Source organism: Ptychodera flava, chromosome 9 (genome assembly GCF_041260155.1).
Source record: "Ptychodera flava strain L36383 chromosome 9, AS_Pfla_20210202, whole genome shotgun sequence".
Taxonomy (NCBI): Eukaryota; Metazoa; Hemichordata; class Enteropneusta; family Ptychoderidae; genus Ptychodera; species Ptychodera flava.
The window spans coordinates 43,450,553-43,474,469 of NC_091936.1; the positions used below are offsets into that span (position 1 = coordinate 43,450,553).

General features: G+C 37.0%; 2 protein-coding genes across 5 annotated transcripts in view; one reads left to right on the forward strand and one right to left on the reverse strand.

The window, feature by feature from the left end:
- Nucleotides 1-4,334, reverse strand: part of LOC139141106 (leucine-rich repeat flightless-interacting protein 2-like) — a 33,650-nt gene extending 29,316 nt beyond the window's left edge. For 2 of the 4 annotated variants that reach the window (XM_070710687.1, XM_070710686.1), the window contains exon 1: nt 3,931-4,334. In XM_070710687.1, coding sequence (XP_070566788.1) covers nt 3,931-4,017 — 87 coding nt within the window. In that variant the 5' untranslated portion in view covers nt 4,018-4,334. The remainder of the gene's footprint in view (nt 1-3,930) is intronic. The other 2 variants (XM_070710684.1, XM_070710685.1) reach the window with 2 other exon arrangements.
- A 4,348-nt stretch (nt 4,335-8,682) lies between these two features.
- Nucleotides 8,683-23,917, forward strand: part of LOC139141130 (golgin subfamily A member 4-like) — a 53,323-nt gene continuing 38,088 nt past the window's right edge. Inside the window, 6 exon segments of the mRNA XM_070710725.1 lie at nt 8,683-8,889; nt 12,970-13,065; nt 14,257-14,451; nt 15,205-15,489; nt 16,826-16,873; nt 21,312-21,368. Of these exon segments, the coding sequence (XP_070566826.1) occupies nt 8,806-8,889; nt 12,970-13,065; nt 14,257-14,451; nt 15,205-15,489; nt 16,826-16,873; nt 21,312-21,368 (765 nt within the window). The 5' untranslated portion in view covers nt 8,683-8,805.

Genomic DNA, 23,917 nt, shown 5'->3' on the forward strand with positions numbered 1-23,917 from the left:
TGTTACAGCATCTTGAAACTTACATTGTGTCACAGAACTTTGGAAGCTGTAGACTAAATGTCATTTCAAGTTGTCATCTCTCATATCACACACAAATGGGTATCAACTGCTACAAAAGCATTAATCACAAAACAGTGGCCCCACAGGAAGTACATGTGGTTGTCAACTTTAACAAATTTATTTGGGTCCATTTCAGAATTAGATTAGGGTTAAGGTAGCGGTAAAGGCTAGAGCGTCAGTTATAAACTTCAATAAAACTATTAAAACATGAAAGTAGTCAACATTCTCTGTGGAATAAAAAAACTAGACATTTGGGGTCATAAGCATTGCAGAGTTATCGCCCATTGAAACTTCTGAAAAACTGACCAAATAAGAGGAAGCTGGGGAGTCCTTATTGTATTAACTATGGTAGAGGTCCCCTAGCTTTTAAAAAAATGTTTGAAAAGGGAAAGTCATTTTTTACTGTTTTTTAGGAAAGTTTGACAAGGCAGTGCTTGCATTCAGAATGCGTGACTGCTATTATAAATGCATTTTTAGATTCTTTGAGTGTCAAAGAGGTGTCAAAAGTGAGATTAACCAAAAAGACTGCTCTTTGACTTCAAAAGAGGGGTGCAAATATGGCTTGTTTTCAACAATTTTGACAGAATAACAGTTTTCCTACATAATTTTATACCAATTAAATCCAACCTTTGAAATGAGATATGGACATGAAATTTTTACAGCCTATTAACAAGGTTACAGATAATATTTATACGGCACAATTTTCCTGTATTTGAAGTACTTTTTGAAAAATCACATTTTGAAATTTGAAAGAATTTTTAATAATTTTTTGATATGTAAACCCATGTAAAATCATTAAAACAAATTTTATTTACAAATCCTGCCGTACAAATCTTACAATTAATAGTGTCAACATATTTATAACTAATTTGGTAATATTAATTTATTATTAAATTCAAAGATGTAAAAAAATATGAAAAATTAAATTTTAATATTGATTGGTGTCATATTTCAAAATCATGGCTATGAATATACAATTTTTATATTCTTTGGAGAAAGTATTAACTAAGGGAGTTATCCTGAATATTTGAACTAAATATCTTGATTCTAACACTTGAAACTTGACATTAACTCTGAGAAAAGAATTGGTGCAAAAATAGCCTTTACCGCTACCTTAATGGTAGATGTGTAATGTAATTATTTGTGATTCTGAAATGGACCTTAAATTAATGACATTGGTGAAGGACTTCCCTCTGTTACCCCTGTTGCTATATCCTTTCACTGATGGCAAATTCACAATGCTATGTAAAACATTATAGGGGCAGGCAGAGGCTGCAGCTGATCATTTGGTGATTCATGCATAATTTAATGAGTAAATGTAGACTGACAGTGGCTCTTCACATAGCATGGCTGTCCTCTTGGATCTACTGTAATCCTTGGAAATGTCAAATAAGAGAATATATTATCCTAGACCAGTCTGGGACCCGGTTTTCTTTATTGCGCTCTGTAAACCTAAACATAACACAAGGACAGCAACGCCTACATTCTACAGCATCATCTTCAAAATATCATACAGACTATGTGAGATCATCAAAACAATAAATAAATATGTCTTAGAAAGCATGGTTCAGGATGCAGCCAAATTACCAATGATCAAGCTGGCTAGCTAATATTCAGTGTTTTCTGACTCAGTCAATCAGAATGATGTACTTGGACAACTTCCATAGTATCTAACATGACCATTTGATTGCTGTCCAACAGACACTCTCACTCTGCAAAGGAATTCAAAGCATTCAGTCCTGACAAGTGAAGACAACAATAGTAATCAGCTGTCCACAGACTGACATGTTTTGTGTGTACATCTGAGTGTCATCAAATAAAGACAAATTTCTGGCTTAAAGACAATATTCATACATTGATCTGTCTGACAACTTGACATGTTGCTGAAGTTTCACCATACACCAAGCTTTACAGCTATGCCAATCTGACAGAATTTACTTTTATCAAAATTGTTGAACAGGTCTTTGAGGTTCTCCAGTGCGGGATTTTTGAGGGGTGGGCAACCCCTTCATTTTTTTCAGGCAATCTATTCATATGTTAATACTTTATAAAAGAATGCATTTACATGATAAAAGAATATGCAAAGTATGCATTGTTAGGTAAATTGGCCATCCTTGTTTTTTTACAAAGCTGTGGAGAACACTGATATTTATTTGATAGCAAATTCAATTTAAATGATTAGCTTCACCACAGACAGCATGTCTACATGTGTCTGTTTTGTACAGTAAAGAATAAGGTTCTAAAGTAGAACGAGATGTGTGCTGGTAAAATGCCCCAAGTTATAAAAGGGTGACTTGTTTACACATCTTATATGTCAGTTTGCAACTTAGGGCACATTCAACTGTAACTTATGCCTGGAAATCTCATCATAAATTTCAAATAGTTCACCATCTGTGCTAATCTTGGAATCTACAATTGAACTATTGTCATGTTGGTTGTGTGTGTCATTTGTACGCATTCTGTAGGTAATTGCTGGTAGAATTTGAGATGCATACGAGATATGGGAGACCTGCTTTGACATGACGCCAGTATCAAATAATTCTATTATAAGCTGCCCTCACAGGAGTACAATGTACTTCTGACTAAGATGACTGTGATTTAAGTTCATAGAAAAAAACAGGGGGAAATACCAAAAAATCTCTACTGTAGTCATTGATTCATAAATTTATTGGTTATTTCTTGTTTGCAGTCCTCATTGCGGATAATACAGTCTGTCAATTTTGTTTTTTAAACAGGCAAAAATAATTTTGATTTGTTTATTGATATGCTCAGGAAAAATATCAAAAGTTATGTTTTTACGGTAGCACCACTTAACAGAACATGATAAACCTTCTCTATTTGAATGTGGCAACAATTGTTCTACTTTTGCAACATTCTATACTTGTCAACATGACATTTACTGCTTAACGACTTTATTACAATAAATTATCCTTTCATTCTACATGCTAATGAGAGGCACTGGGGTATACCATTACTTTACTGACTGTATGAACACAATTGGGATGGCGAGTTTAGGCAGTTTTGTTGAGTTTTACATGTAAATGCATGATAATAACAGGACGTAAACTTGTCTCAGAAAATCAGCAGCTCAGAGTCTTCATCCTTAGTTATTAGAAGCCTGCCATGCCATATCTGCAGAGTTTTTGTGGATCACTTATTCTGTGTTTAACACATACATAGCATACAGTTCTTCTGAATGCTGCAGCAAAATTGTAAACAAATGTTTCTTTGATTTCACAAATTTATTCACATTTGATGACCTTTTCTGGACACCACCTACCACTGACAGTTTACTTTGAGAATATCGTGTATATGCATGTGAGTATGTGGGTGTGTGATGGGATGACAAATACAGCCCTGTGAACTTGTCATTATAATATTTGTTTGATACTGATCGGCGGGGGGAAATGTAACGAAATGTTCCACGAAAATTATAATTGCTAAGTTATTATACAGAGATTACAAAGTTTAAAAAGTAATTTCACTGATGTCTGAATCAATGAATTGGCAAAGAGGTCCCTATATATCAAATGGAGGCCAATTGAAGGGTGTGTGCCACAACGAAGCACTGTGTGAGCGTACGCTTACAGTTACACTGTAACTCTATACTATGCATAGACAGAAAGTTTCCTTTGCATTGTGGATAGGGGCCGGGACCGCTTTTTGTAAGAAAGTCAGACTGCCGAGATAAGATGCGTCTCTTCGACAACTTTGCGCTATTCCAATAGATAAATATTTCGCCCAACGTTCAAAATGAGACTGCAAGTACGACTAGTTGCAATATTATGCTTGGAATTTTGAACAAACAAGTGACACAGCTCGCAATAACGTGTCATCTTTTTTCTGAGTTGCATTTCGAAGTCGTCTTACCTCTCTGGATATGTTAGTCAGTGCTTCACCCTCTGCCGTGTATGTACGGCCCCCGGCCCGTTTCCTTCCGCTGCTTGGGGTAGACATGTCTGTGTTGGCACTAAAAATACAACTGGAACATCAAATGAACAAGTCGAAGGTGACCGTATCAAAATGGCTTATCGATGGGGTAAAGTATGCGGACAACCCACAACACTGCCGCGATTAGAAGAATTCCATGGGTTTACGCCATCTATGGAAGACAGGATACTTCATGAGAAAACACTCAACGTTCGGTTTGATCAAGAAAAATATATCGCCGCTAAATACGCAGGAAACGGGTATATTTAGTCTAATAACTCTTCAGGGCATGCTGAACTTTCTCGCAGAGTTCCGCCATGAAAGTTGGAAAGTACCCGGATGATAATGCCTCGGTTTCGCCATAGTCATTTTGGTTATTCCATTTCGTCTAAAGGGGTGGCATTTTGTTCAGAGGGAGGCCAGTAGTTTCTTTTTGTTTATTATTAATGCTAATTTTTCATAAATTTACTTTGCCTGATGATTGTAATACCCTTTTTATTCTCATGGAAAGTATATTTGACTATTATGACAACGAATTTTAGGATTTAGAAAAGTAATATCACTGGGAATCACTGTATCTATTAATTATGTTATTTTGGTGCAGAAATGTCTTAATGTTTGTTTTCTTGGAATATTTATCTTTTAAAATTGCTTTTCGTGTTGTTTATTGTCGTTTATGTAAAATTAATGAAGTGCAAAACATGCAATCACATGGTAATCTGGACCGTTTACCCAGAGAGGAGTGCATCGGGCAAGATACTAGCAGCCCCACTATTAAAGGTATACAGTCACCAGTAATCTAAATATGCCCATATATGGTCAAAGGGCGTTCCTTGGTATTCAAAATGCCCACATGAGGGCGCTGTTTTTAAAAAGCGGCCACCCGCTTAAAATCTGTGATTGGTTAGATTTTCTCTTTCCATAATAACAGTGGCAAAATTGGAACAGGTGACAGTATACCTTTAAACTGTACTATGTTGTTGCTGTAAATTTTGCCCATGGTAAAAAAATATTAATAACTGTCATGTCATCGTTTGAAATATCTACTAAAATTTTGATTACATTTAGTTATTATTGTTTGTGTCTATTGAGTTAATTTTGTCATTTCAGGAATGTTGCAATCACAAAGACTGGGTATTGCAAGGAAAATATGACTGCCCCAAAGTTGGTTTAGCATACACTCCTGTAGAAGCATACTGTATAGATGTGTTTGTAACACAGCATTGCATCATCAGGGTGCTTCCTATGATGCTACAAATTAGAAAGTACTTTAAAGAAGTCAGTGACAGGTGTCTTGTTCATTGTACTATGACATCATTGTCACAAGAACATGACTATAGCAAACAACTTAGGCATGGCTAATAAATATGGTTCTCAAGTTCAGTTTTGTTACAACAAAGAATAACACCAACATGAGATCCCTCAGGCTTTAGTAACATATAGCACTGGATATTTTTCGTAGAACATTTACAGAAGAGATCATATATTCTTGAAAAAAGTGTCCAAAGTTCTAAGAAAAGAATTTTAGGGACTGAGCATTTTTGTTGGATCTGGGGGCTGAGTAAACTCTTTTAGAAATCTTTGTACCAGGAAAAGAAGGTGCATTCAAGTTTATATCCTATATCTTTCATATTCAGTGGATCGACTTGACAACGGATATTTTTTTACTCAAGTTGACACGTAGACATGAATGAAAATTTTACTAATTGACAACAACTTGAACATTTTTTGTCTAAATCTCTTTGTAGTTTGGGTACTCTATGTAAATTGAGTTATTGTAATTGGAGTACTGAAATTACAGAGAGATTCAAGGCAAAACATTTTTCCACATTTCCTCTTTAGAAAAGAATAACAAGAAAAAAAGAGTGTAAAAGAATGAACTCCAGTTTATTTATATAGTTTTGCCTCCAGTCTTACAAAACTGTGTTATTATATGAATATTATGTCAAATTGTTATTTTAAATGGGCCTGCTTCCAGATGTTGATTATAAAATACTAGTATCACATATTTCACTGTACACTGCCATATGACACAGCAAACTGCAATCACCTGCATTCAGCTACACTGATGACAAAACATGTAACAGGTCATTCTCCATGTAAAATGTGTAGAAATTATGATATATTCTAATATCACCATTTTCTTTAAATGAATAATTTCTCATTTAACTCTGATGTGAATTTTTAATCTTCATTTCACACAAATACAAATCTTCACTTCAGTGGCTGACTGTCCAAGAAAGGTGCCATGATCAAAACATTAAAACTTTGTCAATATTTCCTGAGCAAAACAGTGCTATGTTCTGCCATCTATCTCACCTCATCTGTCCATAGGGAACCCAGAAGTCTGGTTGTTGTTGTTGTTTGTATTGTTGTTTATGTGTTAATGTTGTTGTTGACCAATAAAATTTGACGAACATAACTGTTGTGTTGTTGTTAATGTTTCAAACGTAACGAAGATGTCATAAGAAACGCTACAAGGACACTATCATTACTTGGCCCGATACAACTCTCTGCTAACGTACACTCTCTTAACATAATAGGTAAAAAGAACCATGTCTTTTGGCAACACTTGGGGTAAACAAAATTAAATACAATGTATGCAGAAAGACGCCTATCAGTTTTTTATGAGACGCACAGTGAGTGGAGTGAATAGATGCAGTCACTCAGACGTTTGTTCAGTCCACATCGCTCGAGAGCTATTCAGCTCTGTGACTATTCGCCCCATAGACGAGTGTACAGAAGCGAGCACAGTCGCTCGAGAGCTATTCAGCTCTGGGACTATTCGCCCCATAGACGAGTGTACAGAAGCGAGCACAGTCGCTCGAGAGCTATTCAGCTCTGGGACTATTCGCCCCATAGGCGCATAGTCCCAGAGCTGAATAGCTCTCGAGCGACTGTGGTTCACTCAGCGGAATTTGAGGAACTGTATCTTTATATCTACAATGTTATCTTCATAGCTTGTGCATGCTACACAAAAAAGTGAACGTAACATACTGTCCAGCTTGGATGATCGTCGCTGTATCTTCCCTCACCTTCTGTTTATGATGGAGCTGCATGTTGCTGACACAGATTTTTTCAAAGGAATATTTCTCATCCAAGATGACAAGGAAACCCCCTCATACTATATTTTCAAAAAAGCAGGGAATCTAAAGTTTAGTATGGTAGCAATAGTTTACTTGAAGGATGCAGTTGGTGTATATTTGGAGTAAAAAACCTAAATTTTGGTATTAATGATAAAAATTAAGTTAAAAACTTGATACTTTTTTCTGAAATGTATTATTTCAATTGAAACAAATCGAAGAAAAATATTACCATTTTGTTTTGCATTATCTATTTCCATTCTAAAATGGCACAGGTTGAAAGACTGTCACGCAATAAAAGCGATTGAAAACTTGATTAGCAATATTCAAATGCCTCCTACTCAAAATGTAGGAACTTTATTGCCAAACAAAATACGTAGTCGTTTTGTTATATAGCATTTAGAGTGCATGTGAAATTTCAGAAAACTTGATCCAGCCAGAGTGAAGTTAAATCTTTGGAAATCTTGAAATTGGGAGAAAAGACAAGCCAAGGAATCAGGTAATTTGCATACATTTGCATAAATTAACACTTATTTATCACACCACTTACGACCACTTGACGTTCTAAAAGGTGAACCAAACCAATATTTTATTTACATAAGTTAACACTTATTTATCACACAATTTACGACCACTTGACATGTTAAAAGGTGAAGAACCAAACCAATATTTTATTTTTCATGCTTGGGTTAACAAATTAATTAAATTGAATGAATATTTGCTAAAAATATTATTTTGAGCAAATTATGCAGTGTTTTTGGGTGCAGCGCCCCCTTAAAACTGTGTAATTTCCACCCTGGGATGGAAAACAAATGTACACAAAACCCATGGCTGGTATATGAAGCCAGGTTTTACTATTTTAATCTGCTATATATCTTCCCACAGTCATCTATCTTCCGTGCAAGCCATCTATACTACCACTCCTAGCCATATTCCTTCAACTGAAATCATTCATATAGACACTGTCCCTTTGTGCAGGGACCGTGATGGCAATGGGATGATAGATGGACTCCATGGTCAAGGCTAATGACTGCTATTTTGGGGACGTCAAATGAAAAAATATACTGCGAACGGATGGGAAATTTGCAAATTACAAATAAATGGAAATATGATGGAGGCAAAGGTTAATTACTGTGAACGGATGGAAAATAGGCAAATAACACATGGAATGATGGAGGCCAAGGCTATTGAGGGCGTCAGATGGAAAAATATGGACCGTGAATGGATGGAAAAAGGGCAAATAACACAAATAATGGAAATATGTGTCCCTGCTACTCTTCAAGCTGTTGTTGAAGAGTGACCTGTGGGTGTTTTGGACTTTGAACTCATTGTGGCCGAATTCCGATGACCTGATGACCTGAAGTCTGAACTACAAGAAGTCGCAGCCACGTGTAGAGACATGCGCACATTTGCACAAAATTGACCTCACAAGTGAGTGCAAAATTCATCGATGAGGGCTCAGTAATGCCATAGAAACTGCCGTCAGTGTTGTCTTACTCGAAAGTAACTAGTTCCCCAAACAATGTAGACTTGTTTCCAAAACGTTTGCCTTAAAGAAAATGCGAGGAATACCATTGCATTATGGGTGAGAAACTTGAACTTGCAATCAACTCCCTCGTATAGTTACAATATTTCACTGTTCTAGGTGGTTCAAATATTAAGGAATCAAAGATGGCGTCCGCCTGATATTCTGACCCGTCGCTCGCGGAAGAAATATTATCATCGAGAGAAAATGTTCAAAAAATTGAAGCAAAGGCTGGAAGATAGCGGACAGTCTCCTGCTAAACCAGCGCAGCCTAGCGGGAATACAGAACAGGTGTGGTTTATATATGTTTTTACGATAAATTATCGATATGTTAGGGGTGTGTTCATGTCTGCCATTTAATTTGCTTCAGTTCGGTAGCCCACAACCTTCCCCGATCATTTTGTGAATGTATTTGGGGAAAGGTGGGCCCACCTTTCCCGACCACACAGAATCATCGAGGAAATTGTAAGCTACGGAATTGCAGCAAGTTACAAACTACTTTCTACAGTTTTTGCCGTTTAATTTCGGGCATAATAAAGAGGTGTACACAACTGCATGTGCAACAGTGCAAGGCCAACTGCAAACCGGTTACCAGAGAAGTCGGCTAGTTGCGAACTCGGCCAGCGCCGGTGCCGACCAACTCGGCCAGTGGGAGAAGTCGGCCAGGAGAAGTCGGCCACACGCAAAAAAGCAATATGATTGCATACGCATTCTCTTCACAGTTGAATATGTCAAACAATTTAACTTTTTACTACCATAGTTTTTGTTATTTTGTCGGTTTAATACTACTACGAACATTCATTAAACAACTCGAAGTCGAAGAGCTCCCACGTCCACCCTGCAAAACATGTACGGTCTGCCTCAGTGTTTCTGCAGATCGCGCGCGTACCGTGTTAAAGTTCAGGCAAACATTATGCCATTTCTTCATGAAATTCCTGGCTTGATGACTCTTAACTAATTTGCTTCACCATCTCCTATGACTTTTTTAACGAACTTCAAGTGTAACTACGACGAAGGCTGCAAAACTCGCTACCACGATCGCGATACACCGCCATCTTTAATTTTACGTGCGTTGAAATGTGATCTGTGAAGTTTGCAAACATTACGCTCATCTTATGAATGACATTTAGATCCCTTTCGCATATAACTTTAGTAAAACTTCAAAAAAAGAAACACTATAATGGAGCATATATTCTAATTGGGTGCATACTGTACTGGCCGAGTTCGCCCACTGGCCGACTTCTCCAACTGGCCGAGTTCGTAACTGGCCGAGTTCTCCAACTGGCCGAGTTCGCAACTGGCCGACTTCTCTTGTATTCCTGCAAACCGGTTACCACAGTCACCTTTGGTCTATTCAGCTCTGCGTTTATGCCGCCCATAGACGTGTGTACATATGCCTGAGAAAATCCAAGTCAGGAAACAGAATCGCTATAAAAACCATGCCATGTCATCTTCCGCGTTCGATTTTACTGTGAAAATTAGCAAGTTCATCTATCATGTAACTGTCGATCATTCCCTATCGCCGACGATGGCATGGCGGCTGAGTCCTCATAGCCATTTGGTTTCCTGACTTGGTTCTCATCACATTCAGGCATAAGTACACATGTCTATAGGGGGGCATAAACAGAGAGCGGAATGGACCACAGGTGACTGTGCGGTTACCTTCCATTTTTCTCGGAAAAGCCACCGTGCCATGACAGCAAGCGTTTTTAATGATTCAACACACCCCTTCTCACATATAACCAATAAAGCAAGACTGATACGACTGTTCGTCGCATCCCATTTGTGATTCGTATCCCTCTCATCATATAATAGTTTATGACCAGCAGTCATATTTCCATATTCCACCCTTGATCCTGCCGTATGCTCAATCATTTTAAGGTCAAAAGTCAACATAAAGACAGCTTTCATCAGTTGTTTTACCCGTTGAATTAATCGTCATAGACAGTGGGGGGGGAAGACCTCCACTGTCTATGGTTGAATTAATCGTCACAGAACAGTTTTCAATAAGTAATTAACAAGGATTGATATGAAAACACCTTTAAAGTTTTGTGCTACTGGATAATGAAGTGGCACACATATTCATACTACTATTTTACATTGATGTACCATGGGATGATGGGTACCTCTGTAGATGTAAGTGTAAATATTGCAATACACCAAGACAACAAAATAGCCTTCAGGGACACATTCATCTGAATTGATGATGAATAGTGATTTTTGCCTCAGTGTTTAAATATCACCTGCTGCCAACACAACTTAAAAGTTATCACCCACCTTACAAGAGAGAGGATTTTCATTAGAAACCTGCAGCCAGAGAAATTGCACAGCTGGCAAGGCGATTTCGATTGCTATAATTAAAAGTTGAGAACAAATAGTGAATGAAATAAAAAAATACAGACTCTGACTTTTGGTTCACTAATTAAGTTTACAGCTACGTAAGATTTTGCAAATGGCACAAGAAGATCACAGATGAAAAGGGTGATAAAGTATGCGGTAATGCATTACACAAGTCTGCTGTGCTAAATTACGTACACACAGCCTGCCTGCCAGAAAGTCATGAATTGGTGTGTGTTATCATACATGTATGTGGGTTAGATACTTTCTAGCCAATGAGACTGTCATACACAAAAATCATCACTATATTGAACCAATCAGATAAATCATTCCATGGCATCATTGAGAATGTTTTGGCCTTTGGTAGAGTTTGCATCATGGCGTCGAGCAATCAATTGCACAGTATGAGCGAGCTGTCTTTGATTGATTTTTGAATGAAAAGGAAATCTTGGGAAAAGAAAGGTAGCTCTCTGTTTGAGAGTAATTTTTAAACGATGAAAATTTGTGTGTAATGCAGTGGCAATATGCATTCATGTGGATTTGGATCAAATTAAGGTAGTATGCGCCTCAAAAGTAAAGACTTAAACTTTTGCTCAAACTTTCCCTAAGGAATATTTCAACCATTCTCTTTCAAAATCAAGAATAAAAATCAGCTATCACCTGGCAAATTTGGTACTAGAGATACAAATTACTAAACATTTACCAATAATTGAAATTCAAAATGGCCGCCATCCCTGTGTTAACCCTATGGAGAAAAATTAAACTTTCGATTTTCAAAAAAATAAGACGGTGAAATGTTTTCTTACACCAAGTGCTTTAAAATGAATCCCCCCAAGAGGTAGATCAGAAAAGAATTATAAAAGTTTGAGAGCTCGAAATCTGTCTCTGAGGCGCGTACTACCATAAAAAAAAGACATCACCAAATTTTTGTCCCATGTGTTTCTCATCTTTCTTTTGCTTTGTGTTTGGGAACAGTGCGAAACATAGTCAACTGATTTGATGATATTTCATTGTATACAGTCTGAACAGAAAGATTTTATGAATTAATGGTGTCTGTATGACATAATTTGTTTCAAGATCAGCAACAATTTCAAATTTCAGACCATGTTAGATAAATATTGTGCTATAAATATGCTAAGTTGCATTGTGACTATACAAACAGTGAAATGAGCCTGAATGAAAGGAAGAGTTCTGTAGTGTTCTCGATGAAGTGGTGTAGAATTAAAATAACAGATATTTTTGGTGAATTTGATGATTGATCTTTTTAATTTTTTTCATTTTGCTATTCCTGCAAATTCTTTGATCTGCAATATCTGGCAAACTGAGAGCTGTGTTATACCAGGTACAAATGTATTGTCATTGCTGGATTATTGAATATTGTGACTCAGACACTGATTGAGCAAAAAATTTAATAAAAATATCAGTGTCCACTGTCATTTTCACACAGTGCATAACCAATTTAAAATACTACTCAGATTGCACCATTACACACATCAATTTCTCAAAATTTTTAATGCAAGTAGGGAGACACCCCCTCTCACTCTCTTTCTGCCCTTTGACCTCTCGCGCGTTCTCTCCCTGTACTTTTATAGCCTCCCCCTGTCAGATATCTTAGTGAAACCCTGAAGAGAGGTTGTGCATATGTTCAGTTCAAGTCAACTTTAAGGACAAATTAACAAAAATGAATTCCTTCTTTCACAGAAACATTTTTAAAACCATCTTGGGCACTGCATGTGGTGAAAGTATAACCATGGACAGTGTTGACATGTTCAAAGTTTTAACCTTTTAATAGTGTTGTATTCATTCACCAAGCATTTCATTTGTTACATGTTGGTGATAGGGTGTCTCATATGTCATCTAGTCTGATATAACGCTGTTTACATATCAGAAAAATAAATTTTGCACAGAACATGGGCCTAGTAAGAATGTTACCCACCAGCTAGCTTTAATGGTCATAGGGATACAAGCGCATTTTCATGCTTGCTGCTCTTCACAAGTGAAAAGATCATCATTATTCATTTCATTTCATTGCAGTTGTCAAGATCATCCCCTTTCAATTCCAAAGCTAGTGTAACACCACAAGCTGACAACAAACCACCTAGGGATTCTGTGAATAGCAGAAGATCTACTGTAAGTACTTTACAGTGAGTACATAGGGTTTTAAATAATGCAAAATATTGCATCCCAGGTACAGAAATCCCAAAACACAATCTTACCATACCTATGCATGCATATAGTCAAATGCCAGTGTTTTCCCCAACATTAAATAACATAGTTACAAGGTTTGGTACCTACGGTGTTTTACTTACCAGACTTCATTGTCCTTGGATGATTTTTGGTACTTTGTTAAACTGATTTTCTGACCCCGGTACTACCATTGTTTACAAAATAATAGTTGAGTGACCCTGGTATACATATAGAATGGTTGATGTCCCTGCATTTCACAATCATCTTGTGCTCTTTCCTTTTTAACTTTTAAGAAGAGGGGAATACTAAACTTTCTATTGCAATGAATATAACATTATATGCACCAGTTACTGGTTTCTCTATCAAATACTTCCATACATTTACATGTAAACCTGTAGTGTATTATACCATGGCGGTTTGTCTGTTTTGTGGTTAAAATTATCTTGTAAGAAATGTACATCACTAATAGAAACTTATTTGAAGAATGAAACCCAGATTTTATGACCTTACCTGTAACTACCATTTTGGCACAGTCATGAACACATTTTGATATCACAATGTCATCATCTATACTACCGAAAGTGGACCAACAATATATGCCTATAACCGGGTTACGATATCGTGATAAATGAAAAGTCATTCAGAATGACATTACATGTACATGTTTAAGTTGCTTTGTTCTACTGTCAAACCGCAGAATTCTTTTATAAGTTTTTTAACTCTTACACTTAGACCACAAGTTCATGCATCTCACCTCTGTCAGTGTCATATTTAAAGTATTTATCCTATCATGTCCTTAGCGTCTAGTGCTAGAGACTTTGTTATGAAATTTGAATATCTTCAGTATTGCTGAAATTTTTAGAGTGTGCCACCAAAGAAATACAATATGATGTTTCATAATGTGTTTTTGTACTTTACTTATCTATCGCCATTTTATGAAAGTTTCATTTGAAAAGGATGTCAACATTGAACAGTTTTGAGGTGTTTACATTTATATTGGATATATAATTAGAAGATTACTTCAAAACCTATATACTGATATGAATATACTATATCTTTATAATTTTCCATAAGTTTCATGTATGCATTTCATAATGGTTATTATTACATTACTTTCATTCATGCTTTCAACAGACAACACCTGTGAAATCAGACATCAAAAAACCCCAACCACAATCTGAAGAGAAGGAAAGTCCTCCAGATTCTACCGGAAAGAATGATGGACTTGGTGCTGGAGATGCAGGAACAACGGTTGCATCTGGAAGTACGGAGGTCAAAGAGATTGCGTCTGCTGCTCCATCGGAACCATCAAACCAAACTCAGCAAGAGGTAACGACTTCTTTAGTTTGTATTGATTGATGGTGATCTATCAATGCTGTCAGAAAAGTGGAGAACGTAAAAGACTTTCTTGGGCTTGGAAGCTGACGTTAATCTATTTGTGTTTGTAAAGTCAAATTAATTTATTCTGTCAGAAATAGTCAAGTCATTGTTATCCTGAAATGTAGGCATATAAAAGATGTATGTACATCATTGGGAGGAATTGAGAAAGCTGATGTTTTGTGAGTCATAAAAAGATAAAGATTAACTAGCAGACACCTGTATACAGAGACATATAGACAGAACCTAGCATAAAGAGAAACAGAATATAGACAAGTGACGTCCAGACAGACTTGCAGACATACTTGTTGACAGAGGACAGATATGTAGTCTGAATTGAGATATGCTCAGACAGACAGACACTGAAAGACAACACAGACAGCGACAGAGACGTGCAGATGATACAGACATACACAATTATGCAGGTAGACATGCACATAGGTTGTCACTCATGAAATGTACAGGACAAGTCCATTGTCCAGTTCTACCTGATTAGACTCTTTTAGTTTAAAACTCAAGCTAAAAAAAGAGAATTTGAGTTTAATTGTTTTGGACCCATACACTGAAATGAAAATTAATGATTTGAACAGATGTCAGAGCTTGAATGGTAATGATGCATTGATTTCCAGTTATCCTATATGATTAGACCAATCTTTCACATTTAACAGCTTGTGAACTGTTTATTTTCTGTCATGTATTATCCAGGCTACAGCTGACACAGGACCCAACACTGCTGCACATTTACCATTTCCCAGCACTCCATTGAGGGATTACGGCCGAACACGCAGCGACTCACAATCCTCCAACGTTTCTGACAGCCCCTTCTTCCCACAATACGAGACGCCTCAGAAGATGTATCAGCCGTCGGATACAGAGAGTGAAATCGATGAGCCAGTTGTGAATCTGGATGCATTCTCAAAGGAAGAAATTTACCAAAGGTTCAGGAAAGTGGAGACCAGAATGCACAGATACAAGAAGAAATGCCTTGAAGTATGTACACCTTTCCCACCTTGAGATTAATCAACTTGCATTCAAGCAAAGTTTGTCTGGGTTATTCACATCACAGACTAAGATCACAATGTGCCAAACTCATTGCACCATCATTATTTCACCAATTGCACTATTGACAAACCCGGAATTCGAATCGACCACGGTACAAACAAAGCCATGTGCGCAAACGCGCATAGACGTACGTGTATTTCCATACGCGCTAGTACACACATGTGGGTTTGTTTGTACCGGCATCACGTGATTATTTGGGCGTACTGAGTCTGTAGAACGCATCGCGTCCTTTTTATTCCGGAGTAGAACCATTGCACTATTGTCAGCAGCCAGGAGCAATGAGGACAACAAGTAGGATAAGAACCTAATTGCTCATATCCCAACACTGTCAATTTAATATGATAATACTGATCACAACTCGGCTTTAATGAATATATATTACATTGCAAAATAAAATCGTTTTGTTCGATTTAAATGTTTTGACTACAAAACCAAGCAACTCAGACTCAAATGATAGTTTTTTATTTTGGATGGATTTTTTGCCAGTGCTGCCTCAGTCTCCATGAAGTGCTATGAAATACTATGACCAGATCTAAACTGTTACCTTCAATTATGGACTGAATGTGTTAGTTTCTACCAGTTTTTGTCACCAACTCTATACAACATTTCAGGGGTATGAGCTTGTTCAATTGCGAATAGCGGAAGGAAATTAATTAATTTGTGGATTTTGAAATTGTAGAAATCATAAATGACCTTAGCTATTCATAAATGTTTATATATACAACAAAAAAATAAAACATAATACTGTCTGTTTGGAATAAATTTTACATCATCTTTGTACAGTTGTTCATACTGAAACCGGTGTTCCAGAATTTTCTAATGTGAGAAATTCCTGTTGAAGGGTTAATCATGTAGCTGTCAAATTTCAGTTTCAATGCCACATAAAGTCTGATCCCATCATTTAAAACTGCATTGATAGGCCTCTTTCAGGAACATAGGGCTAACAGATTCTATACCATGAGCAGGAACAACCATCATATTTTGTATCCATTGCACTGTACAGTCCTGTAAATTTCCCAGAAGGAAGTGCAGTGCACGGATAGTCTATTTATGTAGTTTGTAGGTTAACATTATTACATGTGTGTTTAAGCACAAGCAAGTTATAAATTAAAGAAAATAAGATTGTCTATTGTGATGAAATTTCATGTAATATACGGATATAAAGAACTTTTTGAAGTAGAGAATGAAATGTGATGTCCTTACAGGTTAGAAACAAATACTTTGATTCAAGCTGAACTGACTGTGTGCCCATTTTTGTCTACAGGTCATCGCTGCTTACAAAGACTTACAGAAAGAAAATGAAAAAATAAAGGTGAGCGCTGTCAAACTCTGAATAATTTTAGAGAACCTTGGAATTTAAAATTGAAATTAAGAGGTCATAAATCAAGTTGTCAGGAGAATTTGTGAAGACTAATTCAAATGTTTCAGAGACAAAAAAAGGAACCATTTTGGTCAGTGTGTTTCATGTGTCTGTTGAATTTTACATGTACAAGGTAAAAAACTTGTGAGGGTAAATAGATAAGCAGTATTAAGGTAGCGGTAAAGGCTATTTTTGCACCAATTCTTTTCTCAGAGTTAATGTCAAGTTTCAAGTGTTAGAATCAAGATATTTAGTTCAAATTTTCAGGATAACTCCCTTAGTTAATACTTTCTCCAAAGAATATAAAAATTGTATATTTGTAGCCATGATTTTGAAATATGACACCAATCAATATTAAAATTTAATTTTTCATATTTTTTTACATCTTCGAATTCAATAACAAATTAATATTACCAAATTAGTCATAAATATGTTGACACTATTAATTGTAAGATTTGTACGGCAGGATTTGTAAATAAAATTTGTTTTTATGATTTTACATGGGTTTACATATCAAAAAATTATTAAAAATTCTTTCAAATTTCAAAATGTGATTTTTCAAAAAGTACTTCAAATACAGGAAAATTGTGCCATACAAATCTTATCTGTAACCTTGTTAATAGGCTGTAAAAATTCCATGTCCATATCTCATTTCAAAGTTGGATTAAATTGGTATAAAATTATGTAGGAAAACTGTTATTCTGTCAAAATTGTTGAAAACAAGCCATATTTGCACCCCTCTTTTGAAGTCAAAGAGCAGTATTTTTGGTTAATCTCACTTTTGACACCTCTTTGACACTCAAAGAATCTAAAATGCATTTATAATAGCAGTCACGCATTCTGAATGCAAGCACTGCCTTGACAAACTTTCCTGAAAACAGTAAAAATGACTTTCCCTTTTCAAACATTTTTTTAAAAGCTAGGGGACCTCTACCATAGTTAATACACTAAGGACTCCCCAACTTCCTCTTATTTGGTCAGTTTTTCAGAAGTTTCAATGGGCTATAACTCTGCAATGCTTATGACCCAAATGTCTAGTTTTTTTTATTCCACAGAGAATGTTGACTACTTTCATGTTTTAATAGTTTTATTGAAGTTTATAACTGACGCTCTAGCCTTTACCGCTACCTTAATCGACAATTGAATGCATGAAATAAGTTCATATAAAGCAATGTGGTTAGGACGATTGTAAAGTTGTCAAATGGTAGAGTAAGGATATTTAGCAGATTTCTATAGGTTGCATTCATCCTCAGTGTGTGTCTGGTGATTATTTTGATCACCCTGTATGTTCCATTTTGTGAATGCAAAATTATCATGTCTTTTTTGTGTGTTTTTCTAAACCAAAAGATCGACAAAAATAATTATTGAAAACTTGCTACAAAAATATTCCATGTGACATGCTGTGTTTGTGTAAGGACATGTGAGTATGTCTGTGCAAAGCAAAATAGAACAGGATGTATTTCCAGTTATAATTGGCATAATCCACATTTGTAAGTCATCTGCACATGTTGCCACAAAAGTTTTTAAAATAACTAGTCTTTGCAGCCAAGTGTTACAAATATATTCCATAAGTTAGACTGAAAGATTCCGTCGCGTGCGGGCGCTCCGGCGCACTGCGACCTACGACCCTTTACCACGACTGAAGGCACACTACTTGGCCGCGGCAAACTCAAAGAAAAAAAGTACCGCCCACAACTGACTTCACAGACTTTTCAAATATGTAGATCATGGTAGTGTAATTTGAATATTGCTCACGTGGGCTGTTTACGGGCATAATGAACACGCGGTAGTCAAGACAACAATGGTCGGCAGCGCCGACATTGCATAATCGCTCGCAGATGAAACAACGACACGTGTGTGTAAGCTAATAGGCTAGCCGCATGTCGGAGAAAAAACTTACATGTAGATACAGTTGTCTGTATGGCTCAATTGATGCCTATAGCCTATAAAAAACCCATAGCGTCTTTCTCGCTGAGCGCAGCAGAATGTGCAGTCTGCGGGGAGACTGTAGACTCTCGGAAGAAAAGGTCGATCTTTTCGAAAACGACCGATATCGCCGAGAAACTGAAGCAACTCTTTACAGTGGAACCATGGAGGTAGTAGAGACCTCCATGGTGGAACTGACGTCTGGACATCATGCATCACAGCGGAGCCTGCCTTTGTAAAAAAATAAACACAGTGTGCTTCGTCGATGGCAATTCCAACAAGATTTTCTTGATAGACATCGCAACTGAGTAATCTCCGCCACTCTCTCGTCATGATAGCCTCTGGTGAACTGAACACAACCTGGAATTTACCACGCACAATTTGTTCCTTGGTACGTACGTCGTTTGGGAGATCTGAACCGTATCAAAGCCGCCTTCACACCCATTTCGCTGCACTTCTGCACTTGATCTTTCATTAGTGAAATCAGGGCGAAATCCCCAGAACAATCGATCCTGAACGGTTCGTAAGTGTGTCCATAACTTTGGGTGCCAGCGTGTAAATCATAGATTTCCCATACCGTGGGGCCCTGTTGGTAAAATAGCGGCCGCAAAAACTCTTTGAGTGCGTCTCTTTGCTCTGTTTTCAACACAATATTATATACATCAGAACATTTACTGACTGCCTCGGCAATGCGAGTCGGCGATTGTTCGGATCGGCCATAATGATCAAATCGGAACGCTAGACACAGACGTCAACGTTCGGGCCGTTTGATTTTCGATACTTTGAGTTTGAAAAAACACGTTGTGTTTGTTGACAAACGAGACATGATATAAAGCTTAGGCGGGACAAAAGCCGGGCGACAGTTTTGAATATGCTAATCACGATCACGCACTGAGTGAGCGATGTGGGCGGTCTTGTTACCCTACATACTGTCAATTAACTCGTTTCTGTAATATGATTGGTTCCAACAAAATTTTGTTGGAGAACAGGATTTCAACAGTGTGCCTTCAGTCATGGTAAAGGGTCGTAGGTCGCAGTGCGCCGGAGCGCCCGCTCGCGACGGAGTCTTTCAATATATTCCATAAGTATGATGATAAAGGTTACACACAACTCATTTGGAAAAGAGTTACACTTGATACATCATTCATTGTTGCGCAATGCATACAACTTTGCAAGCAGTGACTTTTCATGACTGATAAGAAACTTGTGTGAGTTGTTTTAAAAATAAATGATAGCTAAATGTCCTGATTGATTTGGATTACTGGCATGGTAAAGGCTCATGCATTGTGTATTGTACAGATAATTTGTGTTTGATTTGCAAGTAATATGTGTCACATGAAGGAGTTCAATAAAAAATTTAACATGTTAAATCTGAATGCTGTTAATGCGATATCTTAGATTTTACTAGTAATTGTTATCATTATTCACCTTTTGCTGTAACCTATGGGGTTCTGGCTTTCCATATTTGCACAATACATGGAGTTCCAATACATGCGCTAGGTATGTTTGAGCTCTGATCTGCCAATTTACCCGATATAAACATAGAACTATATGGTGCATGGAAGAGGTTGCAGTGGGTTTTCAAAAAAAAGCTATTCATATCATTAGATTTAAATGCAGTCCGAAGAAAACTTCCAAAATAAATTTATTTCAAAACTAAATAAATGAAAAATAAGTCGCATATCTTGCTATGACTGTGGAGAGAAAGTAGTAGCTGGTATGGTGCTAACTGCATATTGCTACATCATGTGAGTTTATCGCAATGGCAGACATGTTTGATTTATGTCGTGTTGCAAGTCTTCAAACTCCAAAACTATCTAACTGTATGCATATCTAGTACAAAAAATGAACATCTGTCCTTTCAACAAAATTCTGCAAATTGAATGTGTAAATAATACTGTGAGATACTGTGAATAATTTGAATATAGGTATACACATACAGATACTGTGAATAATTTGAATATAGGTATACACATACAGATTCTGTGAATAATTTGAATATAGGCATACACACATACAGATACTGTACACAATATCTGCATTAAAGTAAAGTAAGTAACCCATACATTTGCAGGCTTTTATCATGTAGAAATGTTGAGAGAATTAATCCACACTTCAGGGTTATGCCAAATCAAGTCAATGACATGTGACATGTGAAGTGAAAAGAATGTGAAGCAAGACTCTTTGAAGCTCAGCATTATGCAGTTGCCACCATTTCAATATCTGTCCATATGTATGTATTGTTGACGCAATATTGGCTACAGTTTTACTGCCTGTGTTAAAAACGGAAATTTAAAAGCTGCAACTATTCAGTGTACATTCATCACCCTAGTAACTGCACAAACTGATCATATTGGGGTGGGTTTGTGGTACTTCATTGCTAACTACAACTGCCATGATAATTTTGTGTTACTTTAACATCAATTTTAATGTGCCTGTGTCATTTTGTGCTTTTGCCTATCAGAGTATCATGGCGCAAACACAAGACAAAGCTTTAAGAAGAATCTCAGAGCTCAGAGAGGTAATCCCATGTGCTTTGTCCTGCTTTTGTCATGTAGGTCATTTACCCCACACTCATCATGACCTGAGTTCAATCAGTCTAGAACATTCCCAAGGTCACTGCCCTTGATGACCTCACAACCTTGAATTCAATTAGTCATGTTTGGAATGTTCTGGAAAGTTGATTAGTTGTGTAAGGGAGATAATTTTAGAACAGTAATTAGCATGTCAATAAAAGGTTCTAGATTGTTCTTACATGCCTTTATAAAAGGGACGTGCACAGCTTCCAGTCAGACTTTTGGGATCGTGTCTCTTGTGTGTTACTAAACTCCAGCAGTAGTCATTCTCAAGACTTTTCAAGACCTTCACTGTCAACGCTGGATTTATACTGTGGTCTTTGTGCAGCTTCAAGCCTGCAAGCCAAAGGACTGTTCATTCATCCAACTGACTGTTACAACTCTGAGACTGGAGCTTTGCCGTCCCAGCTGAGATAAGTAGTCTGTACACTTTAAAGCTTGTATCCTATCCCTAACTTAGCAATTAGTTTTATTTTCGTAATAAATTTTGTTTAAACGTTAACTGCTGAGTTCACCCTTTTGTTCGTTTTCTCTGCACGTAACAAATTGGGGGCTCGTCCGGGATACGAATATTTTGAGCCGTTTGACAACATTTTGACAGCCTTTTCAAAACTACTGTATACTTTGAACTCAGCGAAATTTAATCATGGCGGAATTTAAACCAGAGGAAATGGATGACCTTGATCAGGACACATTTGATTCCCTCAGAAAAGACGACCTCATTGCACTGGCCAATTTCCTTAAAGTAGAAGTCAAAAGATCTATGCGCAAGAGGGAAATACAGTACCGTATTGCCAAACATCTAGTTGATTTAGGCCAATTTGAGGAATCCACCCTGAAAGATTATGAGCCCGAGTCTACCTCTGAACTCAGAAAATTAGAATTAGAAATGCAGACAAATTTGGAGATCAAGAAACTAGAATTACAAATGGAAAAAGAGAGACAGGCATTAGAAAAGAAAAAATACAAATGCAGTTAGAAATGGAAGAAAGACAGAGAGAGAAAGATAGGCAGGAAAGATTAGAAATGAAACGTTTAGAGCTTGGACAGTCAGGAAAATCCTTCCCTTCACACGGTTTTGACATCACTAAGCATTTCAGGTTAGTTCCCCCCTTTCCAAGAAAAGGATGTTGATAAATATTCCTTCATTTTGAGAAAATTGCTCAGAGTCTGGATTGGCCTAAGGAGTCCTGGTCTATGCTTTTGCAGAGTGCTTTGGTGGGTAAAGCCAGAGAAATTTACATTCAGTTGTCAGTAGAGCAGGCTTCAGATTATGATTCTGTGAAGGAATTAATTCTCAAGGGCTATGAATTGGTGCCTGAAGCTTACCGTCAGAAATTTAGGGATTGTGAGAAGGTAAAAGATCAAACTTATGTTGAATTTGCTCGAACAAAAGAACAACTGTTTGATCGTTGGTGTTCTTCTGAAAAGGTCAGTCAGAATTATGACAAATTACGACAACTTGTTTTGATTGAGGAATTTAAAAGGTGCATCCGGAGTGACATCAAGACGTTTATCAATGAACAAAAGGCAGATACATTGGAGGTTGCTGCACGTTTGGCCGATGATTATTCGTTGACCCACAAATCTTCATTTCTCAGCAACCATCCCAGTCCTTTTCCTACAGAAACAATGCAGGTAAATTTAACTCGTCCTTTTCATCCAAGAATTTTTCAAAGGAGAGTAGAAAATCAAATGACAACAGTTCACAGAGTTCAAGTAACACTCCCACATCATCAGATCCCAAGTCTCAATCTCCTTCTGACAAACAGTTTGGTACACTTTCTTGTAATTATTGTAAGAAAGACGGCCATTTAATGTCAGAGTGTTTCAAATTGAAAAGAAAACGTGAAGGTCAAAGTGGTCAAAGTGGATCTAAGCCAACCGGCTTTATTTCTTCATCAACTCAATTAGAGTCTAATAATGTGTGTAACACATTTTCTGAGGTTAAACCCCTCTTATCCCCAATTAATGAGGTCAAGGTCAATTCTTCTCAAGATAGCATTATGGGTATTTTCGAGCCATTTATTCATAATGGTTTTATATCACTTTCTAGTGATTTCTCTTCCGCTACCCCTGTCAAAATTTTAAGAGATACCGGGGCTTCCCAGTCTCTTTTGTTGGCAGATACCCTGCCGTTTTCTGAAAAGTCATTTTCAGGTTCTAAAGTTCTTATTAAGGGGGTAGATTGTAATGACTACATTCCTGTTCCTCTCCATAATGTCTATTTGTCTTCGGACTTTGTTTCTGGACCTGTGGCTTTAGGTATTAGGCCTTTTTTGCCTTTTGAAGGGATTCACCTTCTTCTTGGAAACGACCTTGCTGGGGACAAGGTCATTACTAATCCACTTGTGACTGATAATCCTAGTTTAGATCAGGATCCAGAGCCATTGAACAAGAGATACCCGATTTATTTCCTTCATGTGCCATTACTCGAGCCATGTCAAAGAAAACTTCCGAGAATCAAAATACTCTCAAAAATAATGTCACAGAT